The 18,755-nt window shown below is 55.8% G+C and overlaps 1 protein-coding gene across 5 annotated transcripts in view; it reads right to left on the minus strand.

Moving 5' to 3' along the window:
* The window catches only part of BMP1 (bone morphogenetic protein 1), a 40,111-nt gene that overhangs the window by 4,153 nt on the left and 17,203 nt on the right, over positions 1–18,755 (minus strand). For 3 of the 5 annotated variants that reach the window (XM_065878478.1, XM_065878477.1, XM_065878476.1), the window contains 10 exons: positions 12,998–13,100; positions 11,400–11,516; positions 10,992–11,137; positions 10,695–10,890; positions 9,294–9,419; positions 8,352–8,512; positions 7,751–7,931; positions 3,829–3,954; positions 642–769; positions 41–254 (listed from right to left, as the gene is read on the minus strand). In XM_065878478.1, coding sequence (XP_065734550.1) covers positions 41–254; positions 642–769; positions 3,829–3,954; positions 7,751–7,931; positions 8,352–8,512; positions 9,294–9,419; positions 10,695–10,890; positions 10,992–11,137; positions 11,400–11,516; positions 12,998–13,100 — 1,498 coding nt within the window. Of the gene's footprint in view, positions 1–40; positions 255–641; positions 770–3,828; positions 3,955–4,559; positions 4,646–7,750; positions 7,932–8,351; positions 8,513–9,293; positions 9,420–10,694; positions 10,891–10,991; positions 11,138–11,399; positions 11,517–12,997; positions 13,101–18,755 lie in introns of those variants that run through there. The other 2 variants (XM_065878480.1, XM_065878479.1) reach the window with 1 other exon arrangement.

Genomic DNA, 18,755 nt, shown 5'->3' on the forward strand with positions numbered 1-18,755 from the left:
GGGCACCGGCTGCCCCCACCCTGGCCTGCGACGGGCTCACCTGTGGAGTGGGACGCCTGGAAGCCCTTCCTCTGCACGGAGTTGTCAGAGTAGAAGCGCAGGAACATGCGGCTGCCCGTGGCCAGGACGGGCTCGGGCTTCTTGCTCCCGCAGAAGCGGCCCAGGACGGGGGCCTTGGCGTCACGCCCGTCGTACACCTCCAGGTGGTCATAGGCACACTCAGGCTGGGACTCGATGTCCATCTCCATGAAGGTCTGGAGGGCGTGAGGGAGGACAGCGAATTAGGAGTTATGTGGCCCGGGGGCAGGAGGCATGGAAAACAGGTGGCACCAAACCAAGGCCCCCGGACCCCAGTTCATGGACACCAGGGCAGTGGCCGCTGCTGGTGGATGGGAGATGGGGAGGACCTAGGAATGAGGTGATGGCAGGTACAAACCCACCGTATGCTGGGAAAGGGCCTCTGTCCACACCAGACTTGGGCTTCTCACAGGGATGGCAGCCCTGTGGGCTCAGCCAGGCCACAAGCCTGCAGCCTGCATGGCCCTGAGCAGTGCTCTGAGCGACGTGGGGCTTTGGAGCTGACAGGAAATAGGTGATGCGCAGATGGCACAGAGGAGCGGGGTGGGGAGCGGGCACCTTACCAGCTTGACCCGGTGCCCGGGGGTGCTAGAGATGGCCCAGGTACACTCCTTCTTGCTGGGGTATTTGTCAGGCCAGTTGGGGCTGGTGATGGTGCCGCTGGTGGATGTCACCTTGTGGTCACAGCCGGCTGTGGAGAGGTGAGTGAGGGGAAGGAGATCAGCAGGGACCCCAGTGCTCCAATGGCCCCTACGAAGAAAGGAAGGAAGAAGCCCCTCCCTCCCCTCCTCCCCCTTTCTTGCTTCTCTTGTCCCCCACTTAGAAATGGAATGAAAGCTCACGTTACTTCTTTTCCATTCAGTCACCCAGCCCGGGGAAATCTAGCTGCTTGGTTCCAAGCTGGACCTCACCTGGCACCATCCATGGAAGCAGCCCTCCCAGGCGCCCTGTGTACACTCCTGGACCTTTGAGGCCATTTGGCCATACCACCTCTGCTCTCCACGAAGCTGGCATCCTCTGATCTGCCACGCCTCCATATCCACAGAAGACTTTGGCATCTGACTCAGTTCTCTCCACCCCACTCCTGCCACCATCCTAGGTGATGTCAACAAACACGTGGATGGTCCACCCACACGCCTCGTGCCCCTGACCTTCTCAGCTCTAGGGGTTCTCACCTCTCACCACCAAGGCTTCGCCATCACCCTCCAATTCTCGATGCTACGAACACATCACCCTCGCCGTGGCCACCTCCCGTTCTTCCAGGGCGCTCAGGCCCTCCCTTTCCCTGACAGCTCTCCAGCTTTAGAGAGGCCTCCATGGCCTTGATCCTTCCACTTCCTCCCAACACTTCCTCCTGGGTTGACTTGCTTCTCTATCAGCTGGACCATGTGGGCCATCACCCCCAACTGCTCATCAAGGGCCGTGCTTGAGCGGCACCATCTTGGAAAACCCCATTCGTGGTCTCCAAGCGTCCACCCCTTGATATTCTTTGGATTCGTCCTTCACCAGCTCCATCTCTCACCTCCTCAGCCACGGCTCCGAACCTTCGGCCCTCTCCTCAACTCCCAGCCCCGCTCCCAGCAGACCACCTCACCTCCTGCCTCCTGGAGAAAAGCAGGGCCCTCACATATGAACAACTTCAATTTCCCAACCCCTACCTGCAAACTCACCTTCCCCGCTCACCTTCCCTCCTGCCTTGTCTTAGAGAAGGTGCCACTCCTCCTGGGCAGGAATGGATTTTCCTTCCTTGAGCTGGAGCTCGTTGCTGCCCACCATCTGGGGACCCTCATGTCACACATGACCCGCGCTCACTCCCTCTGCCAGCTCGGCCAGGCCACGAACCCTTCCTACGCTTTGCCCATCCTGAAATGACGCTCTCCTCCTGCTCCCACCCATCCTGTCTCCTTGTCTTCAAGAAAACTTGCTACACCATGTTCTCACTACTCATGGCTCCTTGATCCACTGCAATCTGCCTTCTGCCTCGGAACAGCATGGCCTCACAAACTCCAAGGCTGATGCTCCTTATGCGTTATCATCCAATCTGACAGGTCCCTCTGAGGAAAAGCCAGTGCACTGCTGGACTGGGGAGGAGAAAGGGGTGGGTGGGGTGCAGGCTGAACAGCTGTGCCTATAGTCAGAGGCTCACAGGATGAATGCACAGAGGGGCAGTGCCCTCGCAGGCCACCCAGCGGCCCGGGTGGAGGCAGGTGGAGCTCCTGGCCTCCACATTTGAGCTATGAGCTGCTTCCATGACCCATCTTCAGCTTCCCATGTCCACACTCACTGCCCCCCACCCCGTTTTTACACCAGTTTTCCCCACCCTCTGATTTCTCCTTCCACGCCCACTTCTCTCCCCAGCTACACTGCAGTCTCCTCGGAAGCAGAGGGATCCCCTCTTGAACCCCCTACAGAACTCTGCCCAGAGCTGTGCCCTCCACAGAGGGTCAGTAAATACTGATTTGTTACTAGCCTAGCACTTGAGTAAGAAACGATGAGTTCTTCTAAAGTGAATCGGAGCTACACACAGGCCATCTTCCCAGGGGGTTTACACCTGCTCCTACTCTCTTGTTGATGTCAGTGCTGAGGGTTCTTTAGCAAAACCCTGTTTTTCATAGAGAGTACAGAGATGGCATACAGTTTAGACAACATCAGAAGAAGGTCTCCTCTAGCTAAAAGATATGGGGGCTCCGTGAGTCAGGTACTCTATATTTGGAGAGCCCGAAGCGATGGGGATGGAAGCCCTGGGACGTCCGTTGGGTGCTTCACCTCTGTTTATCCTAGTCGGCAGTTTATTTGCTGGTACTTTTGTTGTCCACCTAGTAATGGTGAGAAGAGGCATTTGCCAGGCACTGTGCTAAGTGCTCAAAGCAAGGGCTCTAAAGCGTAGGACCATCTCATGGGTGAGGCAATTGAAACTCAGAGGGCCGAAATGACTCACCCAATGGGACACAGACTCTCAGTGTCAGAGGCGAGTCTACATTGTGCTGCTGGGATAGTACATCCCCAGCAGGCACGGGCCACAGTGGAATCAGCAACTGGGAGCAGGCCAGGGTTTTACTGCAGCCAGAGAGGTATCACGTGATATGGGCAATGACCTGAGAGCTGTTTCCAAGGATCTGCAGGGCTTCAATGTCAGGGAGGCAGCAGCCCTGTTCTGGGTGTCCCCAGGGGTCAGAGATGTGACCGATAACAGTGACATACGGGACTGCTTGCTATGAGCCAGGCACTGCTCGGAGCACATCACAGCGCCCCGCCCCCGGGAGGAGGGTGTTGGTACCATCCAGGAGTCACTCGTGAGCAAACCCGGGTGCGGAGAAAGGAAGTCAGCTGCCCAAGGGCACGTGGCTGGCTAAGTGGTAGGGCTGGGAGCCTGGCACCAGAGTCTGTGCTCTTCACCACTGTCCCAGCTTGCGTCCCTGACAGCGGGAGGTCGGACAAAGAGAAAGACTCGGACATGGATTTTAAGGAGCACTAATTACCAGAACAGCCTAACAATGGGGACTGGGGGCAGCCCCTCCTCTCCAGAAGTGTGTGTGGCTTGGATATTGCTGGGGGGGCGGGCGGGAGGGATGGGGAGGGTCCGTGCACTAGGCGGGAGGCAAAATGAGGTGACCTCAGAGGTCACTCAGCTTCTTGAGTCCAAAGAGAGGCCGAAGGAGATGGCACCTCTGAGCCCGCTCCCCAGCCTCGGTCCTTCAGGCCCCAGGCCATGGGCAGGGGAAGGTGCCCGGGGGCTCTGGCAGTGCTTACCTTCCTTGCAGTCGTGCTTGTTGTCGTGGAGGACGAAGCCGCTGCGACACTGACACTCGTAGCTGCCGAAGGTGTTGACGCAGTCTTGCTGGCAGCCGCCGTTATCCTTGGAGCACTCGTCCTTGTCTGCAGGGGGAACAAGCGAGGGCAGACTGGTCTGTGCAGGGATGAGGGCTGCATCACCCCAGGGGAAGTGGGAGGACCGGCTGGGCGTCCACCTCGCCCTCCCCCCGCCCCCCCACAGGCAGGGTGGGGAGCGGAGGTCAAGGCGATGGTGGGGGTCCAGGGCACTGCATCAAGCGGAGGGGGCTGAGGGGGGCCCAGCTGTGCGGAGAGAAAGGAGAAGTGGACGGAGGGAGGCTGGGGTCTGGAGCTGACCAGCATGGGAACCCTCTACCATTACCTGCTTACTGGACAGACGGACAAGTGGAAAAATAGACACACGGACAAGCAGACTGCAAGAGAAAGGAGCAGGACGCAGGGGTCCCTCTTTTACTTCACAACAGGAAATGTCACAGACACCATCAAAATGGGAGGGGCGGGAGGCAGGGAGGGTCCCCTGTCCACGTGAGCGGGGGCGGGGGCGAGGAGAGCACCAGTTCTGTCCGGCCGGAGGGAGCCGGGCCGGCATGGCAGAGCGGAGGTCGGGGTGGGCGGCAGCAGAGCCCCCAGCCCATTCCGTCCAAGGTGAGGTTCCTGAGTAACAAAGGGTCCGGGAGGCCAGGCGGGCCTCACTGGGGGGTCCGGTTTCTTTTCTGCACTCGGAATTTGAGCTGGTGGGGCCGTCCCCGGGGGGGCTGCAGAGCTGGCCTCTTTTCTGAAACGAGAGAGAGAAGGAGAAAAGGGACCAAGGGGTGCGGGTGGAGGGCGGGGGGCCAGGGAGGGAGAGCAGTGAAAACCAGGCCCGGCTCCGAGGGGGGTCCACGGGCAGCACGGGGTTGGGGGGCAGCGAGACACACATGCAGGACGGCCATGTCCGGAGCAGCCAGGCCACGGAGGGGCAGCGGGTGGGAGGAGGCACAGCGACAGGGGACAGACGGGAGGAAGCCTGCGGCAGGGAGAAGGCCTTGGGGGTGGGAATGAGGCCCGCACGCTGGGGAAGGAGACGCAGAGTCTCTAGCAGAGGGGAGCAGTCCATGGGAAGGGGGCCTCATCCAGAGCTCGGCTCTCTCCTGGTGCTGCAACTACAGAGTGTGTTACAGACACAGACACACACTCACGCCAACACACCCACAGACATATTATCCCTCACCCTGTACCATCGTCCCAACACGGCAGCACAGACACTGACCCACAGGTTGACACACACACACACACACACATGCACAGGATACACGTCAGCCCCTCACACACAGACACCACACTCACACACGTCAGCCATCGGCCACCTGTGTACACGTGCCAGGGACAGACGCCGCTGGCTCACTCCCTGTGCGTGAGGAAGCGTGCACAGGCACACACAAGCACAGGTACAAACAGAGACACACGTGGATGCAGAGACCACGGACTCATGGGCGGGCCACTGCGGACTCAGGAGGGCTCACAGGCGCAGCTCCTCCCGTTCTCGGGTGGATCTGCACATGCGCTCTCCCATGAACACAGAAACTGATACACAGAGGGACACGTGGTCACAGGCACGGGTACATCACACACACATATTCTCCAGTCTCTCCATGGTCATTCTGGGTACTGTGTGCCTGGAACGGAGGCAGGCATTCAGGGAAGGGGAGTAGACACACAGAATTCCAGAGATGAGCCCCGAGGTAGAAAGATGCCTGCTGACATTCACATGGCCAGGCGGAGTCTGTGACAACGGCGGCCCTGTTCCGGGTCTCCCTTGGGAGAGGGGCCCGAGGGCTGGAGCACTGGCTCCCAGATGGCCCTGCTTCTCCAATTCACTCTCACGTGAGCCAGACCCCGTGGGACCCAAACAACCCAAGGTCAAGAGGTGGAGTCCCCAAGTCCTTCCCCAGGTCTCCTCAGTTAGAGCATCACGAGGGACCCTGACAGAGGGCCCTGTGGAAGCTGCCTTTGCACAAGCCCTGTGAGAATGTGGGGTGATGGGCACCCTACAACCCATCCTGGGGTTTCACCGAGTAACTCACTGATGACTATGCTGGGAGCTTCAGGAGTTCCAGCTCACGGAATGAGCAAAGATTGTCCTGAAATTGACCCCCATGCCTTCCTCATACTTGCACCCCCAAAACCGGGTACAGTGCCTGGCACATTGTAGGGGTAAAAGAAATACTTGCCCAATGAACGAGTGAGTGGGTGAGTGAGTGCTGAGTGCAGTGTTGAGAGCTGCGAGCCCTGAGAAAGGGCTGCTTTAGTGCCCGGAGAGGGGCTCTGCCGTGGTCGGGGGCAGCCTCTCCTGGGAGCCAGGGATGCAGGTTGCAGAAGGGGCAGGAGCAGGGAGTGGACACGGGCTGGGACAAGGAGATGGCACTCACCCTCCAGTGCCCAATGCCCCGGAAGGTGGCTGGGGTCACACTGAAGGTCTTCAGGCTCTCTCTTCTTCTTGCCTTATGGTCTCCTCGCTGGGTGTCCCAAAAGTCCAAATAGCCCCCCTCCTGGGGGGTCAGAGTCAGATGCCCTGGACCCTGAGGGCTGAACCTTGATGCCCAGCGGTGAGGGTCCTCTGCAGGTTTCTTGTGAGAAGGGGCAGTGCGAGTGTGCGTGTGCAGGTGTGTGTGCGCGTGTGTGTGCACGCACGTCTGTGCAGAGCTGAGGGTGGGCTGAGGGTAGCAGTGTCGGGCCAGGGCAGGGCAGTAACCGTGGGTGGAGAGCCCTGGGCTCTAGGTCTGACAGATGTGGTGCTGGTCTCCCTCCGCCCCGACCCCCCTACCAAGACTGGAGCGACAGAAGGGCAGGAAGAGACAAGAGTAAGCAGGTAATAGTTTCCCCAGGGCCGAGCCCATCCCTGAGTGGATGTTACGTCCCCTCTGCCCTCTGGTGAGCACCTCACACGGGTTCCAGGTGGGCCCAGGGAAGAGAGGGAGTCGCATTGCAAGGGTCTCAGCCAGCAGTGGGGCAGGGGCCGTGAGGCACTGTTAGCGGAGCGGGGTGGCTGGCAGTACCAAGCGGGGAACCAGGGCACAGGGGCAGTGCGTGGCATCCAGTGGGGCAGGCGAGGGTGCAGGGCGGCCACATAGGGGGCTTGAGGATGCAGGACCCTGGGCAAAGGAGGGGAGAAGGAAGGCGGCGTGGACCCGGCCGGAGGCTTCTGGGCTTCCTGCCGTCCATGCCTGGCCCACCAGGCGTGCTGGGGATGAGGATCCCTGGGTTGCTCCCCGACAAACTGTCTGCTCCAGCCAGCCCATGGCCTCCTGTCTGCCCGGAGATGGGGCCCTTAAAGGGACTTGACCCCTAGCCTAACACAGGGCAGCTGTCAACAGACATGTGCTGGTTGGATCTGAGTCCCCCACCGTGGGCCTCGGGGGCGTGGGAAGGCTTTGGGGTTGAGGGAAGGGAGGCTCCTTATCGCTTCTGAAGGCCCCGGCATGACCCCATTTGGTGTGTGCAGGTTCTGATGAAAGATTCAACCACTGCCGATAACCTGCCCCACAGTCCAACGCAGACACCCTCCTCTTCTGCATGCGGCAGCGTCCGGCCTCACTGCACTCCCTGTTCCCAGGGCCTGACCTCTCTCGGGTCTTGGCTTGCAGCCCCTGAGGCCTGGAGCGCCCTCTCCCTTCCTTTCTGCAGGCCTATGTCCTGCCCAGCCTCAGGTCGGCTCCCATACAGCCTTGAGGGCTCAGGAATAGCGGGGTTCAGGCAGGGAGGGCCGTCCTGGTGGTGGAGGGCCAGTGGGGGGAGCAGGGGACAGACCCTGCTGCCCGGCACCAGAGGGGCTGCAGAGCACAGGGGTGCAGCGGCAGGAAGAAAGGGATGCGGGGCTCGGAGCTGGGGAGCCCGGGGTTACCTGAGAAGAAGTGGGCCTTGAAGCCCTTTTTGGAGACTGTGTTGTCGGACTTGAACTCCACACGCATGTTGTTGTACTGGGAGGTGATGACCTCGGGCTTCTCGGAGCCACAGAACTTGCCATGCAGCTTGGAGTCGGCCGTGAGTCCACTGCGCACCTCCACGAAGTCGTACTTGCACACCTGTGGGGCAGCGCAGCTCCAGGCCCACCTCCTCCAGGAAGCCTCTCCTGACCACCCTCGCCTGAGGAGGCTCCCTGTTCTGTGGGTCCTTTCGCCTTTAGTTACCTGCTTTGCCACATCTAACAATTCAAAAAGTGCCACCCCACCCCATCAGTTCCTCTTGCGCTCCCCACACAAGCCCCCAGCCCTGCCTCTCCCCACAGGCTTCTGGACTCCACGTCCTTCATTCCCACGTGCCACGTGCTCCCTGGCCTTCAAGGCCCTCCTCCCTGAGCCTCCCCTGCTTCCTCTGAACCCCCCCGACACACACTGCCTCTACATTCCTGGAGTATTTCTTTCGGAGGGTAGGAAGCAGGCACCAGGCTGAGCTCCCACGCCTCAGCCCTCCCTGCGTCTCCTCAGCCCCAGGCGGGCACTTACATCATTGCCCTCGGTCTCGAAGAAGTCAAACTGCAGGGAGATACGGTACTGGGTGGGCGCCACCAGCTGCCAGATGCAGTTTTTGTTAGGGGGGTACTCCTTGGGCCAGCCCGGGCTGGTGATGGAGCCATTGAGCTTGGTGAGGAATCCACCACAGGCAGCTGGGGGGACAAGGGAGGTGGCGTCAACCACCAGGAGGCCCGGCTCTAGAGAAGGGCATGGACACGGGCTGGGGTGCATGAAGGAGGAGGAGTGGGTTTGTGGGTTCCCCCAGCCTGGGGGGCTGGTGTGTGGTCTCTATGGGGAAGGAGGCAGGGGAGGGGGGGTGTCTTCAGAGTTAGGAGGAGTTGTGTGGTCACTTCAATTTTCTCTGCAAGAGAACAGGCCAGGCGTCTGCTTAGAGGTGGGGGGCGGGGTGAGGGGCTCCAGAAAGGCAGTACCAGTGGGCAGGGGGTGCTGGGAGGGAGGCAGGGAGGACCAGGGGGCAGGGACTGGGAGGCACGGAGGGAGAGGGAGCTGCTCAGAGGTGAGTGGAGAGAAGCCCGACAGCAAGATCAGGCTGAGATGGAGAGAGTTAGCCAGAGAGCGTTTCACCACCTCCTGGGAACATTTATAATGAGAGGCTGGAACTCAGTGCCTGTCTAAGAACAGTGGTTTCCAAACTGTGGATCGTGACCTTCTGCTGGGTGATGAAATCAATCAAGATCAGCATTTAAAAAGAAGAACAAGAATGAAAACCAAACCAGAGTACATCGCACCTGGTCACAGTGTGTTCCAGGGGGTTGAAAGAGACAACGTATTCCTTACCCATGAGTAGTGACCAAAGTACCATGGAATCCTCGTTTTTCTGGAAAGGGGTCTGTCCAAGGGCAGAAGAGACCCGGGCTGGAGGGTTTGGGGTGGGAGAGGGAACAGGGTCCTGGGCAGCCTGGGGGCACTTACCCTCGCAGCGGCGCTTGTCAGGGGCCAGCTCATACCCAGGGTCGCAGCTGCACTTGTAACTGCCCAGGGTGTTGAGACACCGCTGCTCACAGCCCCCGCGGTTGGGCCGAGAGCACTCGTCCACCTCTGCGGTCGTAAGGAAAGGGTGTCAGTGACTCCCAGTACGGGGCCTGGGTCCCTCCTCCTGCCCTCTGCTTGGGAGTCAAGTCCAGGATCCCTCAGGCTGCTAGGACCACCCGCAGTCCCATTCCAGGGGGAGGAAGTCAGCTGTGACCTGCTCAGAACCCCACCCGGTCCCCAGGGGATCCTGTCTGTGACAACCCCAAAGGGACAGGCAGTTCCCTGAAGGAGGGGACAGGTGGACCCATGGAGCCTTCCTTCTGACCACACTGGCTGGGCTGGTGGCCACCACCATTCACTGGGGCCTCTCATGTGCCATCCCCGGCTGAGTACTATTCTTTCACCTCTGCTTCAATCCCTACATGAAGCCTGTGATGGAGGGGCTGTAACTGTGCCCAGATTACAGACGAGGAAATGACGCTTGGGCAGAACACCCTCAATGCCCAGGGTCACGCCGATAAAAAGTCCACGCTGCCTTGTCTCCTCCCTGAGCTCCTACGGTACTTTCTGCCTGCACATCTCACCAACATTCCTTCAGTACAAACTTTTGGACTTTGAGGCAACTCCTGAATTGTTATGTCAATTCTCTGTCGACCACCTACCGTGTGTCAGCTACTTTTACCTACGTTTGTCATTTACTCAGTGAGGTATGTAGTTTTTCAGTGGGACCTTTCCTGCCCAGTTAGGCCATAAATTCAAGGGCAGGGCGCCAGGGTCTACAAATCCCTCACAGTGTGTTGAGTGAGTGAATGAGGAACAAATGAAGCCATGGCAGCACCATTCACAATAGCCAAGGTGTCCATCCATGGATGAGACTCAAGGAAATGTGGCTCAGACACACAGTGGAATACTATTCAGCCCTAAAAAAGAAGGAAACTCTGCCATATGTGATAACACGGATGAACCTTCAGGACATTATTTTAAGTAAAATAAGCCAGTCCCCAAAAGTCAAATTCTGCATGATTCCACTTACATGAGGTATCTAAAATAGCCCAATTCATAAAATTAAAGAGTGGAATGATGGGTGCCCAGGGCTGGGGGAGGGGGAGGGGGGGAGTTATGAATCAGCGGGCATAAAGTTTCCGTCGAGCAAGGAGATCTGCACAGCACTGCGCCTTGGTCGGCAATACTGGTTTGTACGCTTAGATGTGCTCCGAGCGTAGATCTCACGCTAAGTGTTCTTACCACAATCAAATAAAATTTAAAAAATAAAAAGAAGGAACAAACGAGGTGGGTTGGCCACAGGAGTGGGCCGGGGTAGGGGAGCGGGGAAGGAGGCACCTTTGAAAAAGTTGACGGCGAAGCCAGCTTTGTTAATGGACCCATCAGAGACGAACTTGAGCCAGAGGCGGCTGGACGTGCTCTTGATGTCGTCCGGCTTCTCGTAGCCGCAGTAGCGCCCGATGAGGGTGCTGCTCTCGCTGTGCCCGTCGCGCACTTCCAGATAGTCATAGGCGCAGCTGTCATGGCGCTCAATCTGGGGGTCGGGGGCTCCGTCAGCAGGAGGAGCCCTGGCGGCCCAGACCCAAGCCCCGGAAGCCCGCAGGAGGTGGGCCATCCTGGGGGTCTCTGACCCACCTCAAAGGACTGGAAGGTGAGGCCCACATGGAAGCCCTCGGACACCTGGATCCGCCAGATGCAGACTTTGCTGGGCCGGTAGTCGTCTGGGTAATTGGGCGACTGGATGTGGCCGTTGTCCTTTTTCACATCTCCCCCACAGATGGCTTTGGGGACAGGGGACGAGGTGGGAAAAAGAGGATGTCGGTCAGAATGCTCTGCAATGTTCGAGAGCCCCTCTACCCCCTCTTCTAGCCCTGCCCACCCGCATCCCCAGCTTCCCAGTGCCCCTGGCCCCGGCCAGTCCCTGTGGGATCTCTGCTTCCTCCTTCACGGGCCCTCGGCCTTGCCTCTGGGGTGCCAGGAGGGAGTGGTTCTAGGGTGCCCAGGGACCCCACCTCTGACTCCCCCGTCCCCCTGCCTCGGTACCTTCATAGACCGCAAAGAAGCCTTTCCCGACCCAGTTGCTGCTGCTGCGGAATTCAACCCAGAGGCGGCTGTCGGTGGAGACAATGGGCTCCGGGAGTTTGCCCCCGCAGAAGCGGCCTGCACAGACGGCGCGGACAGGGGGCAGTGAGGCCCAAAGCAAGGCCCTCTCCCTTCCCGCACCAGGGCTGCACCTCCAGGAAGCCCTCCCCACCTCTCTGAGGGGCTCAGGGGCTCTGGCCCTGGTCTGCACTTGACACACATTCAAGTTGGCCTGCGTCTGGTCCAAGGTCCAGTTTGGCCTTGAAGGGCCAGAGTCCACTCTAGAAGATTTCCTGCCCTTGAGGGAAAGGATAGGAGTCTGTTTCTGGGAGGAATGGTGACTCCTCACCTTAGCCAACGGTATCTGTGTTTTATTTACTTTTTAAAAAGAGCATTACCGTCACTACGTATCCTTTCTTATTTGCTCTCCATGCAAACAAGTAATAACCAAAAACAAACAACAGTTTTCTTTTGCTCAAACGCAGGGGATGCCATGGGACCACAAATAAATCCCAGAATCCGGGGACTGGGTGAGAAAATGTCCTCTTTGAAATAAAACCTGACAAGAATCCACATAAGTGGATGAGGCTGGCCATCTGTGGAATTCTCTGTAGTCAAGAATTGACTGGGGCTGATTTGTGTGTTCGTAATAATATGGGTGTTTCCCAACTTACAGCAACGGACAGAGGGTGCTGGCCTAGGAATGTAAGTTATGAAAAAGAAACTGCAAAAAAAAAAAAAAGAAAGAAAGAAAGAAACAGCAATCTTGGAGATGCTAACACTTCTGTAGCAAGAAGTGTCGTAATGACAGCTGCTTTGGGTGACTAATAAGAAATATTCGAACATCAGAAACTGGGGGAAAAAAAGAGATGGTTAGGGAGGATTCGTCAGCCTGCTTCAGGCAGAGGCTGGGCTGTGAGACAAAGTTCTAACGCTAATGAGCGGTCCTGAGCTACTTAGGCTCACATCCAGATCGAAGAAGAATTCATGTAGCTCCTCAGGCTCTAACTCTGTGTCCATTACAGCATCTTCTGTCCTGTGGTTCTGACCCATCCATCCCCCACTTACCCATTCCCCTACCCCCTGAGACAAGGCACCCTGTGCAAACAAGTTTGGGCGACCGTGCCAGGAATGTAGGTCTCTGTGGTACACCAGGCTGCATTGTGGGCACCCTCAGGCCGCATCTCGCAGACAGAAAACAGAGCCTCTGAAATTGCCCAGATGAGGAAGAGAGCCTGGAGCTGAGAGGACAGGCCTGTCCATCTCCCTCTGTCACCTTGTGTGATTGCCCACACCTATACACTGACAGCCACCCTCTGAGGGAGGCCTGGAAGCCCATACTGAGGACCTTGAGGTCCACACTGGGGAAGAGACTTGCCCAAAGTCACACATTTAGTGATGGAGCTGCAGCACTGACTATACCAGGACTCCTGGTTCCCATGCTAGGGTGCTGCCCGTAGCCAAGTGCTAGTGCTGGGGGGAGGATGCACAGCGTGTCATGTGAGTAGTTCTAAGAAGGACGCAGCTGTGGAGGAGGTAAGGCGGGGCTGTGCCGGTACCTCGGAGGGGCGCCTTCCTCCAGAAGCCGTCTCGGACCTCCACGTAGTCGTACCAGCACAGGCGGCTGCGGTACAGGTCCATGGACGTGAAGTTCAGGATGATCTGGGGAAATGGGGGAGGAAGAAGGTGACACCGCTGCCCACACATCGCCCGCCGGTCTCGCCCACCAGCCCCATGACCGCTGCCTGCCTCGTGAGGCTGTTTGCCATGGGTTATAAATAGTTAAGTGTTCCAGAAAGGAGCTCCTGGCCCAGAAGTGTCCCTCGTCCACAGCCATCTGCCAGTTCTAGTCAGCATTCTTCCCAGATACCCCAAGCCAGGCCTCACTTAAAATGCACAGCCTCGTTGAAAGTATGTTTGAGACCTGGGGTCTCATTTTACTGATCTCCTTAGTAAGGAGCCGTTGCTTAGGGTTAAACAAACCCAGCTCTCTTCATGGTCAACTTAAATAATATAAATTACAGCATCTTTAGAGGGAAGAGGTCTCCTTGGTGAGAGGAAGGGCCCGGGGAGGCATGTGGGACTGGGGGCAGGGGGCGGTCTGAACGGGAATGAAGGGTCCAGAGAGGACGAGCAGGGGGAAGAAGGCCTGAGTTACCCATCATCGCGCATTTACTGAATGCTGGTTCTAGGCAGGGCTCGTGCTAACCGCTGAAGGGAGTATCAGGTCTGCATGCCTCCCAAGAATGGGTTTAAGACACTCAACTATACTTCGGTTAAAAAAAAAAAAAGGGCTTCCCTGGTGGCGCAGTGGTTAAGAATCTGCCTGCCAATGCAGGGGACACGGGTTCGAGCCCTCATCCGGGAAGATCCCACATGCCACAGAGCAACTAAGTCCGTGTGCTACAACTACTCAGCCTGAGCTCTACAGCCCACGAGCCACAACTACTGAACCTGTGTGCCGCAACTACTGAAACCCACGCGCCTAGAGCCCGTGTTCCACAAGAGAAGCCACCACAATGAGAAGCCTGCACACCTCAACAAAGAGGTGCCCCCACTCGCCACAACTAGAGAAAGCCTGCACGCAGCAACAAAGACCTGACGCAGCCAAAACTAAATAAATAGAAAAAGAAAAAAAGATACGTCCCTGTCAAGGAGCTTAGGACTTAGAAGAATAAGACATATGCATGAAAAGACCACCTAGTGGAAAACTCAGATTCCAGTCATACGAGCCTGGGTTTGAATCTCGCCTCTGCATAAAATGGTGCATAAAATGAGGAAAGAGCATCTCACCCTAACACAGCAATACATAGGTACAGATACTGCCCTAAGTACCTCCTTCACATAAACTTATTTCAGCCCTTGAACTCATCGAACGTTCACCTAATACTGGAGGAACGTTTGATACCTCGGTAAGTACCAAGTCTCCCCAGCAGGGGGGCATAAGAACAGGTAGAGAAGCACACTTACTAGGAGGGAAACCGCTTCCTTATTGTTTCCGGAGTGAGCCCTGAAGTCTGCTGTATGTTCAGAGTCCAACAAGCAGGGGCTCCAGAGAATGGCACCCCCATCTGCGAGGAGTGTGCAGTGGGCATGAGAAGGCCCAAGGGGCCCACCTGTTAGATGCTAGCTGGGTTCCCCGCTGGAGGAGAAGGGGACAAGGGTGTCCGTCTCCCCTGTGGCTCACTGCAGTGTTAGAGGCAGACAGAGTGGAGGCCAGAATGAAAACCACTGGTCAAGGAAGAGCTCCCGGCTCATGGTCACTTTAGCACTGACCCCGTCAGAATTCTTGGTGTTTTCTTTTTTAATTTTACTTTTTTTTTTTTTTTTTTAATGCGTTACGCGGGCGTCTCACTGTCGTGGCCTCTCCCGTTGCGGAGCACAGGCTCCGGACGCGCAGGCTCAGCGGCCATGGCTCACGGGCCCAGCCGCTCCGCGGCATGTGGGATCTTCCCAGACCGGGGCACGAACCCGTGTCCCCTGCATCGGCAGGCGGACTCTCAACCACTGCGCCACCAGGGAAGCCCTAATTTTACTTTTTTATTTTATTTTATTTATTTATTTTTGGTTGCATTGGGTCTTTGTTGCTGCGCGTGGGCTTTCCCTAGTTGCGGCGAGCGGGGCCTACTCTTTTTTGTGGTGCTTGGGCTTCTCTTGTTGCGGAGCACGGGCTCTAGGCGTGCGGGCTTCAGTAGCTGTGGCACATGGGCTCAGTAGTTGTGGCTCGTGGGCTCTAGAGCACAGCTCAGTAGTTGTGGCACACGGGCTTAGTTGCTCTGCGGCATGTGGGATCTTCCTGGAGCAGGGCTCAAACCCATGTCCCCTGCATTGGCAGGTGGATTCTTAACCACTGCGCCACCAGGGAAGTTCCTTCTTGGTGTTTTCAATATCCACCTGCACTATCCTTGCCATTTCCTGACCTCTGCATTCCCTAACCTCCTCTCTCACCCTCTCTCTGCCCCTTCTCAGCCAGCACATCATACCCTGGACCTTGTTATCATCCATAATGTCAAATCCAAGGACCCCACTCTACATCCATGTGCCCCAATCTTTCCTTGCTCCTTCCCTCTGTACACAGAGCTCAACGATCCTTCCAGTTCACTGCAACCTTCAATCTACTGAGCCTGTTGTATTTTCACTGCCTTTCAGCCCCGTGTACTTACATTTCTTCTGACCTAGCTTGGAACCCATGGTCCATCTTTCATATTTTCTTTTGATTCACACATGAGTTTAAATATGTTTGTGTTTGGGGGAGCTTTCATTAATTTTGTTACTCTGAGATGTAATCGAGTGAGATCACGTTTTGAAAAGTGCACTACAGGGGACTTCCCTGGTGGCACAGTGGTTAAGAACCTGCCTGCCAATGCAGGGGACACAGGTTCGATCCCTGGTCTGGGAAGATCCCACATGCTGTGGAGCAACTAAGCCCGCGTACCACGACTACTGAGCCTGCGTGCTGCAACTACTGAAGCCTGTGCGCCTAGAACCTATGCTCTGCAACAAGGGAAGCCACCGTAATGAGAAACCCGCGCACCGCAAGGAAGAGTAGCCCCCGCTCGTCGCAACTAGCCAAAGCCCACGTGCAGCAACGGAGACCCAACACAGCCAAAAAATAAAGAAAAATTAAAAAAACACGGAAAGTGCACTATATTACTCCTTTTTTTTTTTTTTGGCCGTGCCGCATGGCTTACAGGATCTCAGTTCCCCAACCAGGGATTGAACCTGGGCCTCGGCACTGAAAGCCCAGAATCCTAACCACTAGGCTGCCAGGGAACCATTGGGAACATTATTATTATTATTATAAAAATACAAGTCCTGGCATTCTGAAAAACTGAAGTTGAAAATCTGTTCTAACTCTTGCTATAGAGCCAGGGTCTTATGACCCGATATTTTACCTTTTTAGAAAAGACCAAATATGACCACCGTGGAAGTTTAATTCGCTACGGAATCCTCGGTGCATGGCACATAATACTTGTTTAATAAATATTTCTTGAATAGGGTTTTGCTTTTTGGAATCTATTCTAATATACTTGCCCAAGTGCATGAAGATTTAAGTTTCAAGGTATTTATTGTGGTAGTAATGAAAGCTTGGAAAAACTTAAAACAGCATCCATCAAGAGACCTGAGGGGATGATTAAATAATTAAATTAAGGGCAATCAAGAGGATGGGATGCCAAGCAACCACGAAAGTGGTTGAGGTAGATCTATATGTGCTGACATGGAATGATGACTGTGATTTATTGTTGAGTGAAAGGCAAGTTACAGAAGGCCACACCCACCCCCACACCCCCACACTAGAAGGGTCTGGAAGGACATCCCGAGTGTTACCAATGCTTAGTTGTCTCTGTGGAGTGGGATTTGGAGGATGATCAAGGGGAGAAAATTCACTTTTTACCGTAGGCATTCCTATATGGCTCAAAATGTTTATAACATGCATATGTTATCTTTATATCTAGCAAACAACAAAAATATCTTTCGAAGAGCTGCTGGGTGGAAGAAGGAATGCAGAGGGCCGAGTGAGGGCTCCCTGACTCCTAACCTTACATCCTTAACCCCTACTCCACGTGGCCTCCTTGGGCCTGCCAATCAATTTCACTCAGCAAGCAGCCCTGAGAACGGCAGCCACTTTCCCTCCCTCCCCGGAAACAACTGTGACTCTGTCCAGGGGGGATGGATTCAGGCCTCTGAAGAAGAAACCGTGCCCAGCCCGCAGAGCCCCACGGGGCCCACCCAAGACCTGCCACAGGCAGGAGGAAGCAGAGGCAACCTCACGTGGAAGGAAGAGACCTGGGCGAGCAGTCAGGGGCATCCTTCAGGGAGGCGCAGCCACAGCTATACTGAGACCGGAGGTGTCTAATTAAGAATTGTCACAACTTCTGTCGTGTGGAAACAGCTGTGCGCTGGTGGCAGGGGCACTGCCCTTTGCCAAGAAAAACTGGGCCAGCTCTGCCACTTCCTGGCTGGTGACTTTGTGCCTCGCTGTCTCTGTCTGAAAAATGGACGCGACCATAACGACTCCACTGGGGAGTCGGGGGCAAATGAGACACGGGTACAGAGTCCCCAGGTGCACCCTGTGTGTGGGAAGTATTCCTCATGCTTGTTGGGTGCTCTCAGGGAGGAGTTGGGAGAACACGCCAACCCTGGGGGACCTGTTGTCTGGCTTACAGTCACATCTTAGGCCTCATTTAACTCCTCTGGGCCTCTGTTTCCTTATCTGTAAGATGGTAATGGTAACAGTACCCACCTCATAGGACTTAGGGGAATTAAATTAATACATGTAAAATTTACCACCTTGTCTGACACGGGTGCCATACATACATGTCACACATCCATATGACAGTGTATGCCACTTGATAAACATTAATTTCACTCCTGGAGTTGAATTTGCTTAGATAGTTTGATATTGGGTTCACAGGACGGTCCGGATCGGAATGCAGGAAATAGAGGGAGGCAAATGAGGTACCCGGGGAAGTTGACCAGGGCTCACTCATTTAATAGATCAGGACCAGAGAATGATACTAGCAGCTAACATTGATTGAATTCCCGCTATGCTCCAGGCAGTGCCCTAAGCACTTGCTTCATCCTCGTATCAACCGCATGAAGGAGGTACTATCACCAGGCTCATTTTACAAATGGGGAAACAAAGGCACAGAGAGGGTAAGCGACTTCCCCAAGATCATACATCCGGTAAAGAGCACAGCTGGGAGTCAAACCCAGGCACTCTGGATCTTAAACTTATACCCTTAACCTCCATTCCACGTGGCCTCCCCAGGCCTACCAATCAATTTTGCCCAACGGCTGTGCAAAGAATGAGCATCAACTTTCCCTCCATGCTCAGAGCTCTACGCCCTTCAGTGCCTGAGAAGAGGGACTTAAGGGAGGACCCAGCCCAGGCCTTGCAGAGCAGGGATGGGAGGGGTCATCTCTGCCCAGCTGGGGGATGGGAGGAGGCAGAATTGGGGTTGGACCTTGATGGGAATGAGGGTGGATACGGCCAAATCCAAAAGCATTTTAAGTTATCTTCCTGGCTCCTCTGCAGCATTTGACTATGGTCTCCTTCTGAAACCACTTTCCTGCTCATAAAGGAGTTCCCTTCGTTGCTTGGGAAACACTGTAAATCCTCTTCAGGGCAGTTCTAATTACGTGCAGTGTAAAGACTTGAGGATCCTCCAAGAAGTCCTCCAAAGTGGCTCTTCCTCTTGTTTGACATCCCTACGACGTGCACAATTGTACGAGATAAGTTTTACATATCACTTGCATGTCTGGCAATAAGCTGAGAACTGGTAGGCAAGTGAAAAACAACCTCTCAGGAGCCAA

The sequence above is a fragment of the Phocoena phocoena genome, chromosome 6 (genome assembly GCF_963924675.1).
Source record: "Phocoena phocoena chromosome 6, mPhoPho1.1, whole genome shotgun sequence".
In the NCBI taxonomy this organism is placed as follows: domain Eukaryota; kingdom Metazoa; phylum Chordata; class Mammalia; order Artiodactyla; family Phocoenidae; genus Phocoena; species Phocoena phocoena.